General features: G+C 45.9%; 1 protein-coding gene across 1 annotated transcript in view; it reads right to left on the bottom strand.

Moving 5' to 3' along the window:
* LOC308330083 (disks large-associated protein 2-like) overlaps nt 1-27,820 on the bottom strand; it is a gene marked incomplete at its 3' end in the record, with an annotated part of 287,323 nt that overhangs the window by 37,764 nt on the left and 221,739 nt on the right. The window contains 3 exon segments of the mRNA XM_080784741.1: nt 20,324-20,558; nt 22,646-22,850; nt 26,721-26,789. Coding sequence (XP_080640867.1) covers nt 20,324-20,558; nt 22,646-22,850; nt 26,721-26,789 — 509 coding nt within the window.

Genomic DNA, 27,820 nt, shown 5'->3' with positions numbered 1-27,820 from the left:
AAGTAAGTATTTCCGGACTTTTACTGGTAACGGAGTATTTCTGCAGTATTGGTAACTCGTCGTAACGCCCAGGATCCGAATAGGGTCTCCCCTGTATTTGTATAGCGAGCCACGATCGCCAAGCGGAAAGAAAGGACATTTTTGACCCTTCCTATTCGGAGCCGTGCAGGGACGTGCATATACGTAGACATCAAAGGGGGCTTCAGAACCTTCCCTTAGGCTTTTACCCGTCTGTAAAACAACTGCCCTCTCCAGACCACGAATGCAGCATTTACTACACGGTGAAAGAAATGCTAAATGCCACTCCTTTCCTGCATGCCATGCCGGAAAGCAGCATTCAGGAGAATTCCTTCCCCCCCCCCCCCCCCCCCCCCCGAAGTCTCCTGAACTTGAACGCAGCATTTTGCGTTGAACTAAAATGTGTTTAGAAATCCAATCCATGCCGTTACACACCGCATCTCCACTAGCTAAAGATTGCTGATCTACAAGCTCTCAACTCTACAATATACCTTCTAAAAGGCAGGGACGGATTAACCCTTTACGAGGGCCCCTGGGATGGTATAATATTTGCAGGGCCCCGCGACATTTTCGTGTTTTTCCGTGTTTTTATCATCTTTTTAACCGAGATTTAACAAAATCAACAGCCAATGAAGGGCCCCAGGAGCCCTTTTCAGGGCGTCGAACCTATAGTACCTCACGGTCCAATTTCCCCGAAGGGCCCCTGAGAGCCAAGGGCCCCACTGGCCCAATGGCTAATTTGTCCCTGTCTAAGGGGATTCTCAGTTCTAATTTAATGGTTTGTTTTGACACCGTTTGTTTTACATCACCTATAATCAATGAGTTAGACTTTAATATATTAGCGCCCCTCACTTCACACGGGTGTGATTTTTATTTCAAGGACTCCCAGTCCGATATATGCATTATTATTTATTAGGTCAACCAAGGCTCATTCATAGTCTGGTGAGGTGACCACCGCTCCAGTGGTGAGCTCATGACCACCGGAGCCGAAATAACGTTGAGCGGTGGTGAGTAAAAACAGAGAGAAGGGCTGGGGGGCGTTGGCGGTGGTTTGCTCTTCACCGCGGCTCGTGACGTCATGTTGTAGTTCGGTGGTCACCTATAACCACCGACAATCCAGACTATGCATGAGCCTTAACTCTGACAGAGAGCGAGAATTTGTACTTGTACGGAGTAGTACGGCCATTAAAGGAAATGTGGTTAAAATACACACCGTGGGCAGAGCAAACGTTGACAAATGAACAGCGCTTTATACCCAGAACGAGTGCTACATCTCTCTGACTCTGACCATCCGTGTCTCAGCCAGCCAGTCACCCTCAACCAGACAACCCAATCACTCACTGCAACGGCCCTTTCACAGAATGAACTCCTCAAACAGGATGAATGGAGAGACAGCAGGGCTGAATGAGAGAGTCAACGGGTGAGAGAGAGAGAGAGAGAGAGAGAGAACAAGGTGAGGACAGGCGAGAGAGGCCATTACACGACTGAGCGAGCGTTAAAGAGGTAGGGAGAGAGGGCAGGTCACTTATTTTCTATGACGTGTTAAGTTGTTATAAGCTTGTAGCATGTATGCTTTGACACATTCTGACATGCCAATACAGCATTTTCAATTGAGAGAGAGAGAGGGGGCAGAGAGAGAGAGAGAGAGAGAGAGAGAGAGAGAGAGATTCAGAAGCATGATTCAGCAGCAGACCGGAATCGGGAATACAGAATAGAGCATTTATTAAAGGGCCACTTCACCCTACATCTTATTTTAATGATGTTTGGGAGACAAGAAACACTTTCCCGTTTTTTGTTTGTTTGTGTGTGTAGGAAGGAAGTGAGACCAGTGTCCATGACATCACTGGCACTTTGAAATACAAATATCTAAAAAAAACACACGTATTACACACATAAAAACTCCAGGAAAGTGTTTGTTGTCTGTCTCCCAAACATGTTACTGCAAGCAGCGCTTAGACTTCATCTGAAGTGAAGTGCTTTTTTTGTTAATATATTGTCCCTCTCAAATAAAAACATTGTTTGAACACATCAGTATTTAGTTTACATGTTTACTTTGCAAAGAAGTCTCTGTGTGCGTGCATGAGTGTGTGCATCTCCATGACAACCACATGCACTGCAGAGGTTTATGCAGTAGCTACCTATTGTAGCAGACCACTGTCTCCGTTTAGTACATCCTCTAATATGGACACACACACACAGCTGCTGAGAAACACAATCTTATGTAACGTCTCTGGGACGCTATTGTTTGCTGAGAAAGACATCAGCAAGAGAGAGAGACTACGACATTTGGATCCGAGATGTAGTGGAGTAGAAGTAAAAGCATTGGAAATATTTCAGTATAAAGTAAATGTACCTCAAAATGTTATTCAAGTACAGTACTTAAGTAAAGTACCACTGAGACAGGGCGCTTCCCCATACCAGTACAACAAAACGGACAGACGGAGAGACAGACATACAGACAAGACAAGACAAGACAGACAAGACAGACAGACTTGGTGCATCATTACTCCAAACAACAACTCCCGCGGTCAGAGCACTGGAGCGTTAAGACATGCATCAACACACCGGTGGATGTGCTCTGACGGATGGCTGAGACGCAAACACATCATCCACAACGCTATATAGCGAGTCAGTCCAACTTCTCTGGCTCTCTTATAGGGTATATATATCGTTGTGCACCATTTCACCCGCTTCGAATGTTATCAACCGACAATCGCCGGTTCTTATCAAGACCATTCCATGAAGCCAGTATGGAGTCTGGACACTTCCACACACTGCCTATACCACGAGTTGGCGACTAGGACATGCGGAAGTGACATTACTGCCGCCGAAGCGGAAACAATTGTGAGGTGAATCTGACTCATGTGGCTGGTTAAGATTGATATGAGTTTAAGGGAATTACATGGCCGGTCAATATAGGGGTTAGGGCTACGGTTAGACAGTAGGCATGTAACGATATATCGTTATATCGATATTAATCCCGACGATATGAATCGATTCATTGAAATAAATAAAAATCGATTTAGTGTGGGGCTAGTGTGAGATGTGACATGTGAGCTTTAGTCATATTCCATCATATTCAAGTGCTTTTGGAGAGACATGAGAGTCACTTTCAGTTGTGTGTCTGTGACTGTGCCCAGGTGATGATGGTCGTTGATGCTCATCAAGGAAGGCAATTATGTTTCTGCACTGTCAAAAGTATAATGCTACTTCTTTTGCAATGTAGTTAAATAAAAAATCTCATGGGGGAAGATAAATTATATAAAATGACTGACGTCGTCAGTAGTAGGAAATGTCCATACTGGACAGGCTGATGACGGACATTAAATACGGAGGTAACAGCCGAAACCACTTCATCGTATGAGTGTCACGTGGGAAGACAAACTTAACTGATCTATAAACTCAGATTTGGAAAGATTCAATTTATGCCTCAGGGCACAGGTTTCCACCAGGGCAGGTCAGGTTGTGGCCTCCTGGTGGCGCTATAATAGGCCAATGTGAAAAGGGTGACATTTCTTCTTACGCCTTGGATGGCAATTGGAGAATTTGTGTGTGTGAGCTTGTAGTTATGTTATTTTCAAATGATTTGTATACATTTGAATACAGCATAAGAAGTACTTTTACTTTTGGTAGCTACATTTGTATACCTTTTTTTTCTGGACTTTTACTTTACTAACTTCTGTAATTTCTACATTGCAGTAGTGATACTTTTACTTGAAGTAGTAAGTGTAATGTGTTAAAAAGTGTTAACAAGCTCAATATTGTGATAGTACCGATAGTACCGATAGTACTCATTGCCATATAGTTACAGGAGTCTCCAGTCTCTCCAAGCATTTTCAGAAACCAAAACTGAAACTGGGATATTAATCTTATCCAATTTGGAAAGAGAACACAGCCAGGATACAGATCAAAATTGTAAGTAATGACAAAAAGGATGAGCAGACACAATTGGAACTGGGACACTAAAAAAATTGAGCTCATAAATAGCTACTCTCTACTGATTGGCTGAAACTTTGTCACCTACACTCCTACAGTACCTGTTAAATGTATATTCTGTTTATTAAAGAGCTGGAGAGACCTGTGGAGACCACTGTTACTGAACACACACTCTATAGTGATGATTACTATCAGAATATAGTGATATAACCTTTTAACAAAAAAATGTTTGTCACTGTATAGAATATGTTTTAAATGGCTCTATATTATGACTTTACTCATTGCCACTGCTATAGAATGTTTAAGTAACAGGAGTCTCCCGGCCGAGCTACACACCAGGCTCTTTGCACGCGTTTACGCGCACACGCAAGCCCCGCATACGCGCACTTCAAATAGGACTGGTGCGTGTGCGTGTGCGTATTCGCGTAAACGCGCGCTGAAAAGCCGCGTTGTAGCTCGGCCGTATATCCCTGCCTCTCCAGCTCCGTGCTAAAGAGAAAAATGCATTTTCAGGTCAATTTGATTCAATCAGGAGAGAGAACTCACACAGGTTACGGATTAAACAAGTGATGACACAAAGAAAATGAGCAGACCCAAAAAAATTGGAACTCGAACACTTTAAAATTGAAGCGGATAAGTGGGTCCTCTTTACTCTGACTGGCCTGAAATTGGCAATCTGCCTGAAGATGTATTTTGTGTTTTTATTAAAGAGCTGGCCAAACGGGGAGACCACCATTACCCGAACGAACACTCTAATGCAGTGGCTTTCAACCCTTTTCATGTCAAGGTCCATCAGTTATTCTCAACATTTGATGAGATTTCAGCCTCTCGGACCCAAACACCTATTAATGTTTTGCCATCGTTGGATAAGAAATTGTAATAGGATTTTGAAGATGAGAATACTATCCACCATGTTGGTTGTCTAGTGTCAGATGACCTATTCTCACACAAGACCCATGTTTGACCATGTCCACTAAACACTGACCACTCCTCCGATGTATTCTCTGCTCTGTCATTGTGTACAGTATAAGAGAGAGAAATGTAAAGGGCTCTGGAGGCCTGCAGTCTCCCTGGGCTCGGTACAGACCAGTATTTGTAATAAAAGTGACATTGTTTCAGTCCATTTCCTAAAGACTCTGATGCGAGTTCTAAATAATCCACCACAGAATGTGTCCAACATTCTTCTACATGTATTCTCATGTGTAGACGTCTTGTGAATTAAGCAGATGTTTAACAATAATTGAACTCTTGAGAGTGAAAAAAGGTAGAGGTTTAATTTCACGCTCTCAAGCGTTAAGAGATCTAATAATAAGGGTCCATTTGGTTATCAACTCTCCCATCATTTATATTAGCTGGGGACCACCTGGAACCTCCTCAGGGACCACTGGTGGTCCCTGGACCACTGGTTGAAAACCACCGCTAATAGCAATGATCACAAACAGAATATAGAGTTTCAACATTTTAACAACAAAGTTAACCCATTTTGGGCGGGAACCCCTTTTGATGTTAGCATCATGTTATGCTTTAGCTATTGAAAAATAGCAGATCTACAAGCTCATTGCGCTACGAGCTTGTAGGTCTGCTATCTTTGAAAAATCGAAGAACGACTGACATAGGAACATAGATTTTTCAGAAAACTGTCAGGATGTAGAAGACATTTTTAGAATCTGATCTCAGGTCAGATTAAATATCACCTACATCTATGTGTATGGGTTTCATAAATATTTGCTAAAGAAATGTATTTCATAGAGCTATGACTAAAAAACAGGTAGGTAATACTTCCCCCATTTCCCAACAAAAGGACAATATCAAAGCTGTTCCTGTGCTTTGCAAATCCAAAGCTGTGGATTAAAATCCCTGCATATAGCCTTAGATGTTTTGCTGCGTTCTGTTTCATGAGTGTCGTCACGCTGACGGCTTGGTACTATCTAACTGCTGCTCGTCTGCCAGCCAGAGATGAGAGGAAGGAAGGAAGGAAGTGGGAGCGGGCGCAGACAGGAAATGACCTCCTCCACGGTGGTCTCCCGGGCGAGGCGGGGGGCGCAACATCTTATCCCCGCCGTGGGTGAAGCCACCGCAGCGCACGGCGAGGCAGCATTTGCATTTTGCGGCGCTCCGTTTCGAACGCCGTGGCCTCTACCACTTAAAGGAGAATACCAGACTATAGCTGTTTTCTTATTATTTTCCTTACATTGTTTTCACCCAGTGTCAATTGTCTAGTTCAATCCTGAGCGCTTATACTCCCTCTGCCAACCTATTGAGACTGCAACAGACTGACCTCATGTTTCCTTCAATGCATGAGGAGTCCAAGCTGCTTCTTTTCACCTGACAGGGGGGGGAGTTTCCCCGGGTTGAACGTCAGGCTGGCCAGGGGGACGCAGTACAGAGACCAGGATTGCTGCATGTTTTTTGTGAGGGTATACCTACCCTAGGGGACACGGGGAGAATATACAAAATCCACACAGAAAGGCCCTTTCGCCAACCCACTTTCTTACCTAAAGCTGATGTCTTCTATAGGGATTCTCAAGTGCAAATGTGTGCCAAGCACAATCTCTGTTTGATTAAAAGCCAAGATGGGTCTTTTGTTTAGAACTATATCAAACTCAGGATTAATTTAAGATTAACTTAAAAATGTAAGGAAAATGTCAAGTAAAGACTTAACTCGCATATATTTCCAACTGCCAACTATTCATACAAAGCATAATGCATCCCTAATAGATACAATAACCAGTTGTAGAGGCAAATAATAATCCTTGTCTCACACGCTGTAGCTCTGAGCAGGGACTAGGGAGGACGGGTTTATCGGCCAGTCGCCTTTTATGGAAGCCCATTTGGGACAAAACTCTAAAAACACATCTCCGACATTATGGAAGACAGAAAAAAAACTAAATTGTCGAGCGATCAAAATAAGCGATTTAGCGATAAACTGCGCGGTCGGAGCTGAGGTGCGCTCAGGGTGGACCACCGGATAATGGGTATTGTAACGTCATACTTTTGGCCTGGGCCGTGGCTCAGCGGTCCAGGCACCTTGGCTGGTGATCCAGCCTGGCAGTGTGCCGTGGGTTTGACTCCCGTTCCCGACGGCCTTTACTGCATGTCACCCCCCCCCCCCATCTCTCTCCCCATTTCCTCAAAATTGTAGGATAAAAATATATTAGCCACAAAAAAACATTAAAAAAAACATCATATTTCCGTAAGACAGCTAGTCCGGAATTCCCCTTTAAACCCCATACGGTCGACTCAGAGCCCTGTTCTTGTGTATTCTGTTATTGCATCACGTTGTTGTGAGCTTGTCGACCGGCGAAGGCTTTCCCCGCAATATACGGACGCTATGCGCGGGCTTTCAAGTGGTTAGAGAACGCGTCGCCGCCCCCCGTGAAAGCGCACACACGGCACTTGACAAAGCGTCCTGTCCACCAGATGGATCACCGAAAAGCACACGGCGAGCTATAAATAGCAGCATCCAGAGGGCTTGTGCGTGCAGCGCGTGAGCATGCACGTGCCGTGCGCATGCATGTGCCTGCGTGCGTGCGTGTGCCTGTGTGTGTGTGTGTGTGTGTGTGTGATGCTGCTCTGGACGTGACCAGGCTTTGAGGAGGGGAGCGGAGAGGACAAATCACTTGTAAATGTCTCAAGCACATTGACGCCTGACAAAGCTCATTGGTTGAGCTCTCGCGCTCTCACACAAACATGCACGCACGCACGCACGCACGCAGTGCCACGGACGCTAGAGGAGGAAGAAAGAGCCATTTCACATTCCACCGCCGTTTTCCAATCTACCTGCTAGATAAGGCCTTGCGCTTAACGAATCAATAACGGTGACGGCGCGCTGACGGCTCAAGGAGAGAGCGGTGACAGCGGACCAAACAGTGTGAATACCGAAAGACACACACGGAGAGGCAAGCGGAGCTCTTGGTGTGTGTGTGTGTGTGTGTGTGTGTGTGTTGGGGATTATCAATGCACCGGGGCCTAGACCCGCTGTTGTTTTTCTCCAAATAAAGCCTTAATTGCGAGGCAGTGCGACGCAGCTCGTATGCCGTGTCTGGGGCAATTTAGTTAAGTAGTCATGAATCAAGCCTTCCAGCAACTAAAGCCTGATGAAATCTGCACTCTTCATCCCAGGCCGCGGGGCTGATCGTAACTAATCCTGCACAGATGTAACACAAAGTCAATTTTCAGTTGGAATCCCAGTCTCAGTGCCGTGCCGTAACTGTCGGGGTGGACACCTCGTATACAAACCGGCGTTCCGATGGATCCAATTAATGCAGTTGTCATTTTAGTCACGAGCTCTTGATTTTTATTTCCTTCCCTTCTCCCCAATTTAGTCGTCGTGCCAATTGATTCCTGCCCACCACGCACAGTTTAGTGTTGTCACTGCACTGTTGTGTTGTGTCCTGCCGACTCACCTGCCAGTGAGGAGCCCCCACCGGGAGGATGTAGAGCCTTCGTCCTATACTCCGCCCGGCCCAATAGAGCATGTGCGATGATCATCACCCTACTCCCTGCACGACCCGGATACCCTCCCCCGAACACGGGCCAATTGTGTTTGTGTGTATATAATACAAACTCCCCCGACAGGGTCAGTTGGCTCGCCAACAGTTCCGGGCGCCCGACACGGTGCAAAAATAGCCTCGTTCTTTCTCTCCCCGACCTTGTCCGTGACCCTCGCGAGGCCTACATAATACAGGTCCACATTACTGACGTATATAGTCCATCCATGTTAGCCTGACTCCATCTGCATCTGGTCTCTCTCTCTCGGGCAGAGACAATGTACTCTGCATGGACCGGTGCTGATCCAGAGCGATATGCGGCCGTATGCGAGAGACTGATGGCGTATTGAAGCTGTGCCACAATGCACATTTAAGGTAGAGTAAGTAATTTCACTTAATTCAAATATCACTAATTTTTTTGTTTTGTTGTGATAATCCTCTCTACTATAGAGTGTGCTGACCATATAAGGAGTTCCTCCCTGTCCCCAGTTAACCCCTGGGGGTCAAAAAACCTTAGGTTTCGTTTTTGGTTCTCTATCCTGATTGGACGAAGGCTTAGGTACCACAGCCAAAAACGAAACCTATGGTTTTTTGAGTGAAATCACTTACTCTACCTTTAAACACAAAGAAAATTGTTATGGAGATAGCAGATGTTTGTCCCGCTGCTTCGGGTTCATCATTTCTGCCTGAGAGAGACCAGACGCAGGTATAGGACGGGGGAAAATCTCATTGTGAACTCAATACTGCCGCAATCTGGCGGAGTCAGGTTACATCCAAGTGACATCAAGTGCCATTCTTAGCATTCTTGTGGTTGTGGGTGGGCATGCAATAACTGGGTATATGTGAACATACCACTCCTTCAAAAGGAACCTACATTCAGTCACTCTCCACACTGATGAAGGATGGATAGCCGAAACGTTTGTCCCCGTTCAAAAATGCAATAAATATTTAGGGCTGAAGTCATCCGACGAGCAGCATGATCATAAGCATGAATGAATAAGAATATTGTTGCGACCAAAGGTCGCATTTACTATGAAAACCTGCGTCTCGCGTCTGTCCGTCACACCTCCTTATATGGTTGCCAATCCATCACGCCTTGTGACATCATGTGACATGTGACATCATGGAGACCCTTAACGCCTCCATATACAGAATGGTCACGCCTCGCGATGTCACGCCTCGCGACGTCACGCCTCGCGACGTCACGCCTCCATATATGGCCATCTCCATACTGTATGAAGATCACGACACTGACCTCACCTAACCCTAGATAACCATACATGGAGAAAACTGGATTGTCACCTAGACAACTCTACAACTCACCTCAAACCCTTAGATCTCCATATATGGAACTGACCTGTTCTGACATTCCATATGTTGATCCTCCCCCCCCCCCCGTCCTTCCTGTTCTGACATTCCATAATGTTGATCTGACCTCATCAAACCCTACAAGACACGCTCCATATATGGCCAGTACAGAATTCATTCCATATGTTGATCTGACCTCATCAAACCCTACAAGACACGCTCCATATATGGCCAGTACAGAATTCATTCCATATGTTGATCTGACCTCATCAAACCCTACAAGACACGCTCCATATATGGCCAGTACAGAATTCATTCCATATGTTGATCTGACCTCATCAAACCCTACAAGACACGCTCCATATGGCCAGTACAGAATTAATTCCATGCCAAAGTGCCAGTGCTCACCCAGTAGTTTTCTGTCACCCAGGGCGTCTTACTGGTATAGTGGAAAAGTATCAAGAATATTATTGGCCATCTATTCTTTTCCATAAAGAGCGTTAACATTAACTACCGCTAACCATGTAGGTAGCCATTTAAAATATACAATATTTGTACACGAAGGAATTCACTTTTTTCCACATTATGCAATACAACGCGACTTCCTTTGTGTAGCCTATGGCAGTGTGCACAACAAATTGAATGCATCAGAGTTTAGCCCTGAAGTCCATTGTGTCCTCTGATCCAGTGGGGATTCCCCTTTGTGTGAGCGGTACTGTAGGTGCTTGTTTTCCCATGAGGGAGACCCAGACTTAATCCTGCAGGAAAACAGCTTGCATACGCATGCATTTTCAGTGGCAGTTGATAAAAGAGTGTGCTGGTAAAGTGAAATAAATAATACAATCTGAAAATGTCAATATATAGCTTTGGGTGCAGTTCATCACTGCGGAAAACAATCAATGCCTTTTAAAGTTGACAAACTGTAGATTCAAAAATAAATATAACTTGTATCTTTACTTCATTTGATTACGCACAAGATGATTTGAGCTTTTTTTTTACCTTTAACCTCATCAAATTCACCAGACTGAAAATGTATGGATTCAATTTTCTCTGAAGTTATCAGTATTAGTATTAGTATAGAGTATTAGCTGTCCCCTTGATTAGATAAAGGTTTTGTATTTAATATGGAAGACAAGACAAATGAACAACTTTCAACTTTTGAAAACCCTGATTCAGCCAATATAGTACTTTCCAAAACTACTACCCATTACAGTTTAGTTTCAATTGCAAACACCACGAGAGAGAAAAATAAATAAAAGAAAAGGGCAGTTCAGAACTTCAGATAAGAGTGTTTCATAGATCCTTTTTAGAGCGCAGAGTTAGATTGGTGAGTTCTTACAAAGCTAGATAGAAAGCCCATTCATTAGTTCCCATAGAGATTTCCGTACTTTTCCGTATAATTATTATTTTTTATACCTGTAACCAAGCCATCCAGGATGGATCAGGATCATGGCCATAAAAATGTTGATTCTGTTTCACGAAATATTTGAAAACCTCAAAAAAGGGCTAATTACTAAATATAGTATCCAACTATGAATTTGCCACATCTCTGTCTGCGCGTGTGCGTGCGTGTGTGTACGGTTGTAATGCACATCACTCGAGAACCGTTTGCCCCACCGACTTCAAATTCGACACACACGTTCCACACCACCACAGGGAGGGCAGTGCCCAGCATCGAGTCGGTCGGACCCACGGTTGTCCAGAACCACCACAAAAGGCTCTGGTCAGGCTCTGCCAGTGGGCCAAAGAGGCCAAGTTCACTCACCTGTGCAATTTCCAGCCTCTGTCTCCAGCCAATTGATTGCCATTGCAACCCCACAACTGACAATTGATTACTTAATTAACCAGTCCACTTTTCACAGTTAGTTTGCACTCTTCAGGCACAGGCGGACGGCCAGAGGCAGACAGACAGATACAGAGATCTCCATATACAGTATGGGCACAAAAGGGAGACAGACAGTTAAAACTGGTATAAACGGGTATTATAGGTTCCCAAGTTGCATCGTTCTCAGGTAGGCCGGTAGCCGACGGGCACATAAGGGTCTAGTGTCATTAAATATTCAAATATTTTTGACACAGAATCAAATGTTTTCACAATTTCATGATTCCCCAGGAGGAGCCTCATGCATGGCTTGGTTCAAGGCTTAAAATAATTTATATAAATATGTTCGGAAATCTCTATGGGAAAAAAAAAATCACACCCGTGTGAAGTGAGGGACACTATATATACATCTTGTATGATGTTATTATCAGACAAAACAAACATTAAACTCTGTCCATGTCAATGGCGTTTTGAATGTTTATTTAAGGAAAAACAAACCTGTATATAGGTTCCGGGGAAATGAATGGGTTTTCTAACTCTGGCACCATCAAATGGCAGCCACTGCTACGCAATATGGGTTGTCTGGAGAATCTTTTTTTACCCCCGACACTAACAAAGTGAATACATGAAGGGAACAGAAATATAGACGCATCCATCATAAACATGCACCTTCGTTTTTTTGTTTTTTTTTCCTTACCAGTCAGTGTCACGCACAGTCTTAGAAAAAGTCTCTGTTCGAGCAAATTAGAACACACTTCAAAATGTCATACGCCTCTTTGTTTGTTTTACATTCTCAGTCTTTGATTCCTGAGCATGAAGATTGTACATTATTACAGTAAAAGATCCGACACCGCTTCATCAGCACCTTATCTGTCCTTGGATTGTTTGAGACAAAATAAGTTGATGATGTTTTTCACAGAGCTACAGTAACTGAATCCAGGCTGTGTGTGTGTGTGTGTATGTTCCAGTAGGATTGGAAAACCAGTCAGATAAGGCAAAAGGCTTGTTTTCTTATGGTTCACCACTCGGGGGCCATGGATGGGCCATGACCACTCTCACTCGCGATGCAATGTTGAGGTCTCGGAGGTACTGAGACTAGTGGGAGCCTGGGAGGTAGGGCCTTCACTTCTAGTCATTTTTACTAGTTGACTAGTTGCCTATAGTTTACTAGTCGACTAGTTGTTTAACTACCTATTATGTAAAATAAATATGGGGAAATAAATATTTGTACATTGGGGGGGCGGTGGCTCAGGGGTAGAGTGGCTGGATGGCAACCGCAAGATTGCCAGTTCGAACCCGGGCTCCCCCAGAGTTGGTGTCGAAGTGTCCTTGAGCAAGACACTGAAACCCCTAATTGCTCCTGATGTGCTGGTTGGTGCCTTGCATGGTCTCTGCCGCCATCGGTGTATGAATGTGTGTGTGAGAATGGGTGAATGTAATGCACCATCTCTGTAAAGCTCCTTCAGATGGCGCGGAGTGCACTTTTTTCACTCCGACTGGTTTTCCAATCATACTGTAGTGTATTAAAGGACCATACCATACCGCTATCAATACATGTCAGTGTCTATTCACAGCTTTCTTTGGCCATATATATTACATAAATATTGGACTATTTTCCATGAATGCATGGCGGCTTTATCTTCCTCAGGTTGTGTTAAGCGTTGACTACATTTTCTTCATAATCTTTCAAATGTCACTCAATGTACCTGAATATTTGTGTCAAATCATGGACATTTAAACGTTGGTCAGAAATGTATCCTTTGGGCTATTTTCAGCCAAATCAATACACACTAACCATACCAACCCTCTAGCATCCCTATTCTGTTCATATCATAATAATAGGCAAACATTTGACCAAAAAAAAGTTAAAAACAAAGCTACATGTTGTAAGCTTGTAGATTTTTTTTCAGTTTCAGAGTTTTGAAAATGAACGGATCCAGGGGCATAAATGCAAAGATAACACACCTGAGGATGATTCTACAAATCATATATCGGTCAGTTGGAAACCTCCTCATGTCCAAACCCGTTACTTATCAGGATTCAAATTCAAATCGGCAAGCTCAAAACTGAGTTTGTGTAGATCTGCTACTAGACTGCTACTGTCGTGCGACGCTGCGGCTGTAGTATGATCAAGTAGGGCGTTAATTTACAAAACAAACACACAAAACGTTAGAATATATATACGAAGATAAGAGGTTTCGGCCCAACAGCAACGATAATGCCATATTCTAAAATCCTAACAGTTTTCTTGAGAACCTGTGTTGTTGAAGCTATGAATCTAAAGTGACACGAATGCTTTCCAGCTCTAAATGGGATTAATAAATAAATAATGACCAGCGAAAAACCATTTAGTGTGTTTAGCTGTTCGTACCGTAGTGGAATGAAATGGAACTCAAAACATCTTAACCCGCAGTATAGCCTATAATATGCTCTGGAAAATAGTCAGCACGGAATGTCAAGTATAAAAGGCTTAAACATGCGCCAGACAGTACGGTATGGTCCTTTAAATGTGGTTGATACCAACCACATCCCCGTTTCTCAACAACAGAGCACTGTACCGTTTGTCTTTCGCTCCATCTCAGATTGTGCAAAAACGTACGTCATCATAATAAACCTTCATTCCCCCCGTTTCTCCTTTAATGAGCTGCACCGTCGGATCCCAGTGTTCATTTCGTCAACTTAAAACTACGAGGAAAAATGTTCCGTCGACTCCCTTTTTACGAAAGCTAAATAAAAAACGAAATAAAAGCTAAGCCATGATAACTAAAACTAAATAGGCTATAGTAACAATTTTGTACACAAATAAAAACTCAACTAAAATGTTAGTAGAACTAAAAGACAATTGGTTGTGCTCGGGCATTGCGCTCTGGAAATAGCAGATCTACAAGCTCACACAACGCGTCACGCTGCGGCGTGTTGTGAGCTTGTAGATCTGCTATTTTCAGCATTAAAACAGAGTGTGAAATCAGGCACAATTTACGGCGTAGATTTAGTCGACTATAATCTTATGATATTTAGTCGACTAAAACTAAAACCTTTCAGGTGACTAAAATCTGACTAAAACAAAGCGAAATTGTATTCAAAAGACTACGAATAAATCTGCCGTCAAAATGAACACTGGGCCGTTCAATCCATCTACAGCAGCTCACGTGATAAAACAGCATACCGTATACACATGATTGGGATTCTTAGTTATATGATAACTGTGAAGATGTAACGTCACTCTATTCTGAAGTGACATTAAAAACAGAAGTTCTCAGATTTAATTATTAGGAAAGGAAAAACCAAATGTCGGTTTCCATGGTCGTAGAAGAAGATTGTCACGACTTCAAAAACAACAGGCTGCTGTCTTCACTGCGTGTTGACCGCGCAGAGCTCCAGAGGAGTCCTGGGAATGTTTGTTTTGTGTGTGTGTGGTGAATAAACACCACAGTGTCAAACTCACTGATAGAACAAGTACATTTTTCTTTACCAGTGTCTGCTGTGTGTGAGAGAGGAACTGTCCAAGTGAAGAGAACAGACAGTGTTGTTGTCGTCGCCTAGCTTCATGGATTTGGTTTGCTTTCCTTTAATATCGTTTGTTCTTGAACAGTGACAACATTTAAAACTATGCTGACTTCACCACCTGCGGTGGTTTATTTATCACATTCGTAATGTTACGGTACGTTCCATGAAGTACTGTACAATCTGGGTTAATTGCTACTGGTGCAGTCTTCCCCTTACAGATTAGTGCAAGCTTGTGTATGATAATAACAACAATAATAATAATAAAGTCCTTGCATCGGGGTCCAAATGGCCTCTACATCGGCAGGGTGCTCTCCTTGCTTATAGAAAACATGAGCCACAAAGACCTCTCGAGCTACATTTTTGTCTGCCGACAGTATGAGGTAAGCCGTTCACAGGGTGAGGGACATGTAGGTTATCTCGGCGCTGTTGTACTCGTACCGCCCGCTCCACAGCTCCACGCTGGCGCTCCGCCGCATGGACCTCGGCTCCCGGTGGTGGCTCCTCCGGGGCCACCGGTACCACAGGAAGCCGTGGTCCCACGACGAAGACCCCTCTGAGCTGCCGCCGGTGGCGACGCTCATGCCCATGAGACCTCTGTCGTCGTCGTCGTCGGAACCTCCCATCACGAGCGGACCCTCCGCCGGTTCGTCCGGCTCCATGCAGGGCATCAGGTCCAGAAACGGGATGTCTTCCGGGTCGGGCGGCGACGGATCCAAGTGTGAAGGATGTGGGTCCGCGTAGGCCAGAGGAGGATCCGGGTCGGCGGCAGAACCAAAGGCCGCGTCCCGCGAACTGCCCGGGTCGGGCGACACCGGACTGGGAGGGGATATCGTGACCATGACCCGCGGCGTCGGGTCTCGACGGAAATCCGTTTCCACTTCCTGAGACGCGTGAGCTTCCGAAGACGGATCCGCCCATTCTTCGGACCGCGAGGGATCCGCTGGGCACACAGTGGCAGGGTCCAAGGTGGGTAGAGGCGAGTCTGGACCATCCGATTGGTCGAGCGGTGGATCTAAATCCGAGGGATTGGAAGGAGAGTCACAGCTCAAGGTCATTGGGTCCGGTTCCGGGTCCATGAACACAGAGTCCAGGTCGTCTTGGTCGAGAGACGTCAGCATGACCAAGTCAAAGTGGACCAGCGCGGCGTGGAATATAGGGGCCGAGTCCAGCGGTTCTGGAAGGGGCGGCCACTCGGGCTCTTGGGACGACGATTGGGCGGAGTCGGCTGTGTGTGGCTGAGGATCCGGCGGGACACGAGCCGAGTCTGAGGCTCTGGACTGGCCTGGAACCAGGTCTGAACACCCGATAGGATCGACGGGGGAGTCGATCTCCGTTGGACTCGCAGGGGGGTCTTTGTCAAAGTATTCCGACACCACGATAGACGGGCATTGGCTATCCGATTCGGAAACAAACGACCAAGCGGCACCGAGGTCAAGAGGAGACGCGTCCCTCGGGGTGACGGCGACGATCGGGCCTTGGGGAACCGGCTCCGTCGAACGCACCGCCGACGAGTCTGAGGACTCCGGGCGTGAACCTGCCGAGTCCTGCACCGGCTCCTGGACCCTTGGATCCGGCCCGTCCACAGCGAATACTTCCCGAGACTCGGAATCTGACATGACGTCGACGTCGCGTTCCTCCGGGGGAGACACGGTGAGTACAGGAACTGGATATGGCAGATAAACCGGAGCGGTTCCGTCGAGCGCTTCCAAATCTCGGGGTTTCACATCGAACAGGCAACACGGCCCGGAGTCTGAGCGGTCTTCGTCGGCTCTGTCCGCAGACGTCGGTTCCGGAGAGAACGAGGTGTGCGATTCCACTGGCTCCGTGTCGGAGGGGGGGGGACTCTCAGCGCATGGCGGCGTCGTGAAATCAGCAGCCGGTGGCTGGGAGGTGACCACGTCCTGTGAGACGACGCCCTCGACGTGTGAGAGCTGCTCCGGGGGAGGGGAGGGCACAGCGGGAGGAGGATCTACAGTCTTGGGATGCGGTTGCGTTGATTTAACAGAGCGCGGAAGTATGCGATCTAGAGACATCGGTATGGCACTCTCCACATACATGGAGCACGGAGAGGCCAGGATGCCGGGGTCCATGGACAGCTGTTTGGGCAGACGTCTCCGCGCGCCCGGGTCCTTCCTCTGCTCGCCGACCTCCTCCGGACAGTTCACAGCCGCGTCGGCCGTGCTCTGACGGACCAGGACTTTGCTCCTGGCCTGAGTTCCCACGGACACCTTAGATACCTGGGGCTTCCTTTCTATTCTGGCTGTAGACCCGGAGCCCTTATCGGCCCCCGAGGCTCCGAGGCCGCCACCACCCCTCGCCCCGGACCCTTCCGCGGGCCCCGCCGCCGCTCCCCCGCCCTGCGGAGACCAGGTGTTGTAATGCTGCGTGAAGGTGTTAAAGTTACTGTTGAAGGCCCGTAGCTCCGTGCAGAGGTCCCTCCGGAGGTCGGCTAGCTCGCGACGCATGGCCGAGACCTCTTCTTTCCACTGCATGCTGATGGCCGCCGCCAAGGTGGCGGACTCTTTGATGCTGGCCTGGATGGCTTTGGGCGAGGGTCGCTCCGGGTCATGGACGATGGGCATCGGGGACCTGAAGAGGTACGGAGAGACCGGCGGCCCGGACGCGGGTTTGGCCGAGGCGCCAAAGCTATCGCGTTGGTAAGGTCTGTCTCGTCTGATGGGACAGCCTAGATCGTCGTGGGCCAATGGGGCCGTGTCCGAGTCCTCCCCAGCACTGGCCCGGTCAGGCAAACAAGAGTCTTCCAGCACATAATTTCTGTCTGGAAAGACAAATGTAAATATGCGTCTGTCATATGGCCACAGGCGTGAGGAGCTGGAGAGAATGTGCTTTTCATAAGTAAAAAATCAACTCATGCATTGCGTTATGAGTCAAAATAAGACCACGGAAGACGTAAAAAAAACATTTAATGATAACGTACCACCCTCCCATTACGTTGTATTCAACCCCCTATGAATGCATTTTTATTTTTTTCACATAGAGTAATAATGTGGTTCATATAATCGCATAGAGTGTCTGTTGGAAACCAACAGCGCACAGAGAAAGCGTTCCCATTTTGACTCATTCCTGATCATAGTTTACACTGCCTTCTCAATCTTAATTTGTACTAGCATGCATTCGTCACACCTTTTCAATGCACAAAGCTGGGACATCTTGCCGGCTCCCGGAACACATCACAGAGAATGAACACTGCTACGTGTGAACGAGGCATGAGAACATAGTCCTCACGTGCATGCTCTCTTATTCTGGCAGGAACAAATGTGGTACTTTGTGCAATGAAAAGAGGCAAATGTGAGCAAAGCTTCCAAACCTCTCCCTGTAAAGTCAGGGAGTATAGTATGAACCCTATTGAAAGTGTGAGGTCCAATTTGACCAGTCTGTAAAAAGAAAAAAAAAACACCAATTGCCCCTCGTTGAAAAATTGAAAAACAGTGGTCAAAATCCATCAAATATCAGCCCCTGAGTTCTGAAACATTATCTTTTTTTAGTTTATTGAGAAAGCAGTGTAAGCATTTTAACCACATGAACCCCAGCATCCCTGTTCTGGGCACGTTATAATTGGCAGCGAAATGAGCCGATCTACCAGCCATCTACCAAATGTCAACACCTGACACAACGTGATGATTTGTTATAGCTTGTATATCGGCAATTTGTTGCAGATAGATTTGGTGTCGAGGGATAGAAGGCCCACAAAAATATATATTGGGTTTAAGTGGTTAAAAGATATGATTTATCGGTCACAATTAAGCACATCTCCAGATGATCACACCTCGAGCCCTCCCTCCCCGTCAAACACACGGCTCTAGCTTCTGCGCGAGTCTAACGTTGGACATCAGTGAGGTCCACGACCACGGCGACTTCACAACTCGTTCTTCGTGTCCTCCCACATTCTTCATCTGTATCCTCCGTGGACCTGCAGCAGTCATTCTGGGCATGTTTTGAAACCACCAGCTGGCTTACGTTTTGTACCGTGCACGGGCTCGTCGCCAGCGAAACATGTGCCAGCAGCCCCAGACGATCCAGATTCTCTGCGCGGCTAACAAATGTGACCTTTTTTTCTTTTTCTTTTAAAAGGTAGGCTACAGTAATAAAGTCTAGCGTATGCCCAGACACAACAGTGTGCACCGGGTCAGTGCGACCTCACATTTGTAGCTGTACATATAGTCATGACGACCTCGAGAGACCTTTGCAATGAGACAAAAAATAATGTCTTTGAAGTGAAGGTTGTGTGAGAGAAAACTGTGATCGAGTATTATGTGTGTTAAGAAGATGACTTCACGTTTCGTTCAGCTTTTCAGAGAAACTGTGTGAGCGCGTTCACAACGGCCAAAGAGTGGCGCGAGTGAGACAAGGAATATAGAGAAAACACTTTTGCTCCCTTATATAATTGGCTTGGCAATTCCACATAATTTTTCAATAGGGTTCATAGCTTTACTCTCTGATGCATCCAAATGAATGAGCAGATGACATACTGTATCCGGCATACAGTATACAGCAGGATGAATTGGCACGACTCACAAAGCTATACGGTAATCAAGATGTCTATCAAAAGAGAATGGGCACATGATACAAGAGAGGCTCATGCAACGATATAGGAAGCTGCTTCACAGGGTGCAGTCTCACAGGCGATGACGTCTTGTCGCCTAAACACATGTTGTGGTTCCCAAACCCTTTCCATGCCAAGGACCCCCGGATAGAGATATATAGCCTGTGGCTGCGGGGCCCCTTATTGGGGAATGGCTTTAAAAAAAAGACTAAACTAAAAAGAGAGGAGAGGAGAGGAGAGGAGAGGAGAGGAGAGGAGAGGAGAGGAGAGGAGAGGAGAGGGCCGATCTTAAAGCTCACAACACGTCTCGCGGTGATGCATTGTGAGCTTGTAATTTGGCTACTTGGACAATGATGGCAACGTCTTATGAATCAAATTCGAATTGAAAAGGATATTTCAGTTTTTTAGTTTCTTAACGATTTATTTTCTTTTCATCACAATTGCCCCCAAATCCCCCCCCCACCCCCCCACACACACACACACACACACACACAAACACACACACACACACACACACACACACACACACACACACACACACACACACACACACACTCAGCCTTTGATCTCAAACCGTCCTGTGATTCAGTTCCACGGCATTAGCGGACAGACGGCGCACCACAGACAAAGAGTTCACTTCCAGCCAGTGCTTAGCTTAGCTTAGCTTAGCTTGCTTACCTGTGGTGGCGCGTATGGAGGTGACGGTGCTGGAGGCGGCCATGGGCCCCCCGGGGGGGAGGAGGATGCAGTCGTCGTCCTGGGAGTATCCCGCCTGGATGGCCCTCAGGTAGCTGTGGCTCCTGGTCCGGAAGCAGCCGGGCAGGTCCAGCGCCTCCACGGCCTGGGACTCCAGCTCGCCGAACACCGACTCGCACACCGACTCGAACTGGCCGTTTAGCTCCGTCTCGCTCACCTGGCGGAGGGGAGGTGAGGGGGGGGGGGGGGGGGGGGGGGGTTACGTTTAACAATTTAAACCAGGGGGGGGGGGGTCTTTCTTTGACATTTATTTTTAGGCCAAAGCTCTGAGAGAGAGAGAGAGACAGAGAGAGAGAGAGCGAGAGATGAAGCAGGGACACCCCCACTAAATATTTTATAGAGTTGATTTAGACTAATGTTCCCCTCAGAAAAGGGATGCTACTGTAGGTTTCAAGTCATTTTATGTAAAAAATAAAAATAAAACATCCTATCACACAAAGATTTGCCAGAAAATAAAACCCCGACCGCAGCCTGGCCCAAATGCATTGTAGCCCCAGCCCCTACCCGAGCCCTCACGTGGCATACATTCATCAGCCTGAGCCCGACCCGGGAATTGTTTTTTAATTAATTAACGCTGGAAATGTGCTGTGCGTCAGCAGAGGCTCAATCAGCACTACCGGATGAGAGAGAGAGAGAGAGAGAGAGAGATTCAGGAGAACATCACATAATAATGCAGTTCTACTTGGGAATATCTTTCCATAACATTACATTTGACTCTTTTCTCGCTTTTACTGTAACATCTATTTCACAGTGAGGTATGGGAGTCAAAGGTATATTATGAAACAACATGTGTTTTTTTACAGCTTACAGATGTGCAATTGTTTTTTTTTTTTTATGAATATTGCCTGGCATTTGTTTTGTGGTGCTTTGGCTGATTTAGTCTTCTTAATCATAAAACGAGATATTGATTTGAAAGAAACCAAGACCACGTTGCCCAGACATGAGAACCACATGAACACGCTGAAGAGGGGCTTGTTGCCTCATAGACTGTTTCCCCAATCTCGACAAAGAGCTATTATTTTCTAACGATTGTAAAAAAATAAATATATATATATATATATATATATATATCCTCAGACGTGCATCCCGTGATTCAGTGACCAGGGCTGTGCTCTTGGTTAGAAGCAGGTTGATGGTTATCGCCGGCCTTTCCCATTCGACAATGTCGAGAGACCAACGATAACGATCTTGCTCTATTGCTCGATGTTTTATCTTCTAATGGCCTCCTACATGGCGAGGTTAAAAGCACACAAGACAGCCTGGGAATTAGTACCGATGAGGTCAAACTCTAAACCATTTCCATGGTCTCCGTCGGGTGGAAACCTCATATGTACAAAACAAAAACGGCTACTTTTCAATAAAAAAAAACATATATCGAATCTTTCGTGTGATGCTGTAGTATGATGGAGTAGGGCGTTAATTTATTAAAAAAAAAAACACCTTTGTGTCATGACTTCCTCACTTTTACAGAACCATGCAATGGTTCTTTATTTATTTTTTTAACTGTAAATCATGGTCAATATTGTGTGCTTTGCAAACGTTTGGGAGTGTGATTTTAAATGGGTGATAAACTCACAAAGGTCTGTGTGAAACTGTTATTTAGTTGATTAATAACCATTTTTGGATATCGTTCAGTGTGCATACATTTCTCGTTTCTAGCCTACTTTTTTCACCTGAAACCCACTGGGTTGGGGGGGAACCCCTTTTGGTGTTTTAAACATTATGTTATAATTTAGCTATTGGAAATAGCAGATCTACAAGCTCATAGCTTGTAGGTCTGCAATTTTTTTTAAATCGTGACAACAAACACAATATTTTGTGCCGATCAAATAATTTGAAAGAAGAAAATAAAGGCAGGATACAACACTATTTGTTTTGTTTTTCTTCTTACTAATCACTTGATTTGGCCCAAAACATTGTAATTATCGTCATGATTTGTCACGATCCGAGTTGGCTTTGTCCGCGGCGTAACCGTCTTTAAATAAGTACTTTTTGAAAAGCCTATATGGAGAAAATGAACGGAGAATCACTTCCTGGGCCGCTCGTCGTTCTGAAAAGGGGGGCGGGACTGCGACGCTCTATAGGGGCAGTATCGTGAACCATGCTTTTTGGGGCGAGTGCTCCTCTTTGGCACAACTGCCAGTCACGGCGCGCCTTTCCCGGGACTTGGACAAACACTGTCACAGATTGTATAGTACAGTGTATATATATATATTATACGCTGCTGGACGGTACGGTACTCACCTGGCTCACTTGTTGGCTCAAGCAGCTGGCCTGGCTGAGCGTGCTCACGGCCCGCATGTAGCTCTGGTTTCTGGAGCGGAACTTGGGAGAGTTGTAGTTTCCGCCGTTGGGGTCCAGGATGACGCCAGGATGATGAGGATGATGAGGATGATGATGGTGGTGGTGCTGCTGCATGTCCCTCGCCGACTGCAAGTGGTAGCTCTGGCTGAAGAGACAGAGAAGCAGTGTTGTTTTTGGCAGCACATTTTGGTTTTAAGTCCCTATAGTCTCTTGAATAGTTTTCATCTAGTTTCAGTCACATTTCAGTCACCTGGAATGTTTTAGCGTTAGTCTAGTTTTAGTCGATTTGATGTCATGAGATTTTAGTCGACTAAATCGACAGTTGATTTAGTCAAACAAATGTTATTTTGGTTAGCCCTTGATGCCGTCGTAATGACAGTTTTTTTTTCTCACTTGCTGAAAATAGCAGCAGTCGCAGCACGACGCGTTGTGAGATTGTAGATATGCTATTTTCAGCATGCAATCAAGTGTAAAAGGACTGGATCTCTTTTACACTAGTCCCTTCCTTAACACCATAGTCTAGTTTTTATTTGTTGGCGAAATCGTCAGTATATTTAGTCTCAGTTTTAGTCATCATAGCTTAGTTTTCATTTTAGTTTCCGAACATTTTTCGTCTTGGTTTTAGTTGACGAAAACAACAGAGAAGACCACAGTCACTGCCATGATGACAAGCGTATAAGCAGTTCTTAGGCACACAGAATGACTCTTCGTACTTCCGGGCCACAGTTTGCCAGACAGTGTGAGGAATCTGTCGACTGGAATTGCATTGAGACAATTACATCGGTGACCTTTCCTATCGTCAGGTTCCTTGCTTCCTCCGGGCCCCTTCCTTACTTCCTTCACAGGTGTTAACCATGCTACCAATTAAGGCGCTCTGGTTCTCAAACGTCTTAATTTCAAGGACCCCCATAACTCTCAGAGTTACACATCCGTATACGGGCCCATTTGGAACCCACTCAAGGACACTTTTAGCCCCTTTTCCACCAAAATAACTTTGGATCTAGAACTGGTTCTGGTCAGAACCTTGGTGCTTTCACGGAACTGTGGCCTTTATTTTTGTATTTTTTAGTTCCGAACCAAATTTTTACGGTTCTGAACCAGTTCATTTTTTCAGTGGAATTGCTCTGAACTGGTTCAGCCCCAGAGGAAAAGGGGCCATAGAGACCCACTGCTGTAGCAGAGGCTCACAGTTGGCTCACAGTTTCCAGTGAGCCAAGATGCACGATAGCAGCACAGTGACTCTGTTTGACCAGAATGGAACAGAGCCTTAGTTAATTAGTATCATCAGTAACACCTGAAGGAAGATGGGGAAGGGGCCCGGAAGTGGGAAGAGTAATTCTGTGTATGCATTTGGAACATAATTTAAGTGATTTGAGTCATTTGATTATGGATAACACGCAGGTGCAAGGGAACACAACACAAACAATTAAGTCAGCGCTATATTCATGTCAGAGCTGCTGAAGCTCACTGTGTAGACTGATTATGACACTGTCCCCGAGGAGGGGCCGCCTATCTCTCCGCTCTTCGGAGGATCGTTGCCTCGACAGCCGTCGAACGGCATACTGAAAATGGAAATTCGATTTGCCATTGTGCTGAAGCACCCAATCAATGCTTGGAGATGAGGGAATTGCAAATAAGGAGCTAGTTAGTGAGCAAGCACTTTCTCTGATTCTCTGAGAGAGAGAGAGAGAGAGAGAGAGAGAGAGAGAGAGAGAGAGAGAGAGAGAGAGAGAGAGAGAGAGAGAGAATCACATGGTCGGCCGGGGGTCAATTCGATTGAGAATGAATGCAGCACACGGAAAGTCGAGAAATGCAGCCGATGGGACACAGAAACAGATAAAAAGCTGGGGAGATTATACGGAGTGACGCGCGCTATATACGGATACAAACCTTTTGCCAGATCTAATTCTACCGTACCGTCAGACAAGGATGAGTAACTTTTATTAATATGTTTTTTTTAATAAAGCCTAAAAGCTGGGTATTTGTCTGCATGGAAAAGGTCAGTGTCATTAAAAGTCCCCCGATCCATCTTTGCCGTGTCATACAGCCGAGGCATTGTCTCTGTGTGTGTGTGTGTGTGTGTGTGTGTGTGTGTGTGTTTGCAGGGCAATAAACAATTCTGAAAGTGCTCCAAGAGCACCGCCATCATCCGCGAGAGAGAGAGAGAGAGAGAGAGAGAGAGAGAGAGAGAGAGAGAGAGGGAGAGGGAGAGGGAGAGGGAGAGGGAGAGGGAGAGGGAGAGAGAGACAGTCAGACACCGCAGGCCGGGGGGAAATGATGATGAAATAATTCCAAGGTAAACATCGATACGTTTCTTATCGGGTCGCCGTGCGTCTCAGAACGATAACAACACAATAATCCCCCTTCAAGCTTTATAAGTGCCAGGAGGAAGGCGAGGGGTTGTGTGTGTGTGTGTGTGTGTGTGTTGTTGCTATGTATGAGGTTTAGCAGGCAGTACGTTGAGCAGATTGTAACAGTGTGCTTGCTGTGCCTGATTGTGCGTTGACGGTGTCAACTGTGTGAACGCCTCAGGTGAACCTCTCGTTGACAGTGTGAACGCCTCAGGTGAACCTCTCGTTGACAGTGTGAACGCCTCAGGTGAACCTCTCGTCGACAGTGTGAACGCCTCAGGTGAACCTCTCGTTGACAGTGTGAACGCCTCAGGTGAACCTCTCGTCGACAGTGTGAACGCCTCAGGTGAACCTCTCGTTGACAGTGTGAACGCCTCAGGTGAACCTCTCGTCGACTGTGAACGCCTCAGGTGAACCTCTCGTTGACAGTGTGAAGGCACCCCATCCGGATGCTGCCAAAGCACTGAATGGGACATTATCACCTACAGTCAGACTATTGATTGGTCCAAGTACGTATAGGTGACATGCTGCCCTATACCGACACGCTCAGTATAGTTGTTTTGTTGCGACCGCAGGCACTATGAAAACGTGCCTTTCCCGTTGGTTCGTCACGCCCCCATATATGGTCATGCCTCGTGACATCACGTGACATCATCAGGGATCTCCATATGTGGGCATATATGTAGTCGCGATGTAGACGGCATTGGAAGCCGTTATAGTGAAGGGGACGATGAGGTCACCCCAGGTGAACCTCTCATTGGCTGGCTGGGACGATGGGGGTCACCCCAGGTGAACCTCTCATTGGCTGGCTGGGACGATGGGGGTCACCCCAGGTGAACCTCTCATTGGTTGGCTGGGACGATGGGGGTCACCCCAGGTGAACCTCTCATTGGCTGGCTGGGACGATGGGGGTCACCCAGGGCTGGACTGAGGCAAACATTCGGCCTGGACACAAAACTTGTGCGATGGGACATTCTGCATAATGAGTACCTTTTATATACTTTCATAAGTACATTTTGTTGCCATCAGAGTGAACATTTTTAACATTGCTGCAAGGTAAATATTAAAGTGACCATACAAAGCAAGTCAACTAAGTAGGGAACTGTGTATACTAAACCCAAGCGTTTAAGTTATAAACACATATTTGTAACACTTTGTAAACGTGTCACAGTGTTTAGATTATAAACAGAAGAACATGTTTAATCGCCAGTAACAATTTTTAAACACATAAACATGTTTAGTTTTTACAATCAAAGTCAGTCATATAGGTGTTTAGAATTTGAACACTAGGTGTTCCCATGAGGTGTTTGAGTGAACTCGTGTTCTACTGTATTTTATGACCATCAATAAACATTTGGCATTTTATTATTACACACTGGTGTTTAGGTTTTAAACGTGTCACATGTTCCAGGGATTTACAGTGTATATACTTCAATCTGTAGTGCACATATATACTTTTATTCAAGTCAATCTTGACTACCGGGACTTTTACTATAAATATGTTTCTCCACTGCTGAAAGAGGCCAGACCACTGCAAGCGAGGGAGAGAGAGAGAGAGAGAGAGAGAGAGAGAGAGAGAGAGAGAGAGAGAGAGAGAGAGAGCGAGAGCGAGAGCGAGAGAGCGACAGCGAGAGAGAGAGCGAGGGGGGGAGAGCGAGCTTCACCTTAAGTCTGCAGCGAAATTGGTGATGTAGTTACGCATGTCACTGTTGGTTTTATCCAAAGGGTAAGCGCTGTGGGCAAAGAGAACAAAGGGACAGTTAACGGCCGGGTCCACGTGCACCGTACGGTGGCCCGTTTGGATGGAGGTGTGGACTGTTGGAGGGTGTTTGAGGGGAGTCTGGTCGGTATGGGGTTCGTGGGGTAAATGTTTGCGTGGGCGGTTTCACCAATACGATCAGGGGTGACACACAAGATGTCGTGGAAACTCTGGATCAAATCGGTGAATTGATGAGGCAATAATAGGAGTCGAGGCGGTATTACTATAGGGGGTGGTGGTGGTTATGCTTTTAGTGTGCATGATAAAAGTGTTGATTCCGTAGACTAAAACTATGACGAAGAAAATGATAATGTCAATGCCAGGTCACATTATGAGTTTGGATGCATAATTGTGTTGAATTGTGATTATGAATATGCTATAATAATATAGCAAATGTGTGACAATTATGTTGTCAGTGGCAATCCCAGAATTAAACAACTAGCGTCCTTCAAACAAGAGTTGCGCTTAAACACAGTCTGTTCCAAAAGGCAAAATTGGACATGACTCCTCTGGATGTCTATTGTATTCTGCATAGGTTTGTCATTGTGTGGCTTTGGCGCACCAGCGCTGCTCGGATCCTGATGAGAGCGCGTAGGTATGTACCATGTCACACCCACCCTCCGTTCTCTCCACTGGCTCCCCAACTCCTTCAGGACTGACTACAAGATGTCCCCTCTCACTCACCAGTGCATTTACTACTTTAACCCATTTAGGTCTGACGTCGAAATTAAAAAAATGTCTTTTCAAAATGTCTTTTTTTTCCGTGGTTGTCAATACTTCATGTCAAGGACCCCAAGAAATAATGCAATATGCCGCACATAGCTCATAGCGCGCCACCGAGTGGCGCGCTATGAGCTTGTAGGTCTGCTATTTTTCAATAGCTATAACATAATGCTTTAAAACACCAAAAGGGGGTTCCCACCCAGAATGGGTTAAATGGGCCCTATACCCGCCTCCGCTCTTCCCACACCCACCTTCTCCCCGTCCCCCACACCAATCTCCGCA

Source organism: Protomyctophum bolini (assembly GCF_963924005.1).
Source record: "Protomyctophum bolini genome assembly, chromosome: 15".
NCBI classification, from domain to species: domain Eukaryota; kingdom Metazoa; phylum Chordata; class Actinopteri; order Myctophiformes; family Myctophidae; genus Protomyctophum; species Protomyctophum bolini.
Note: the sequence above shows the minus strand (reverse complement) of the source record. Positions and strands in the feature narration are given on the sequence as shown.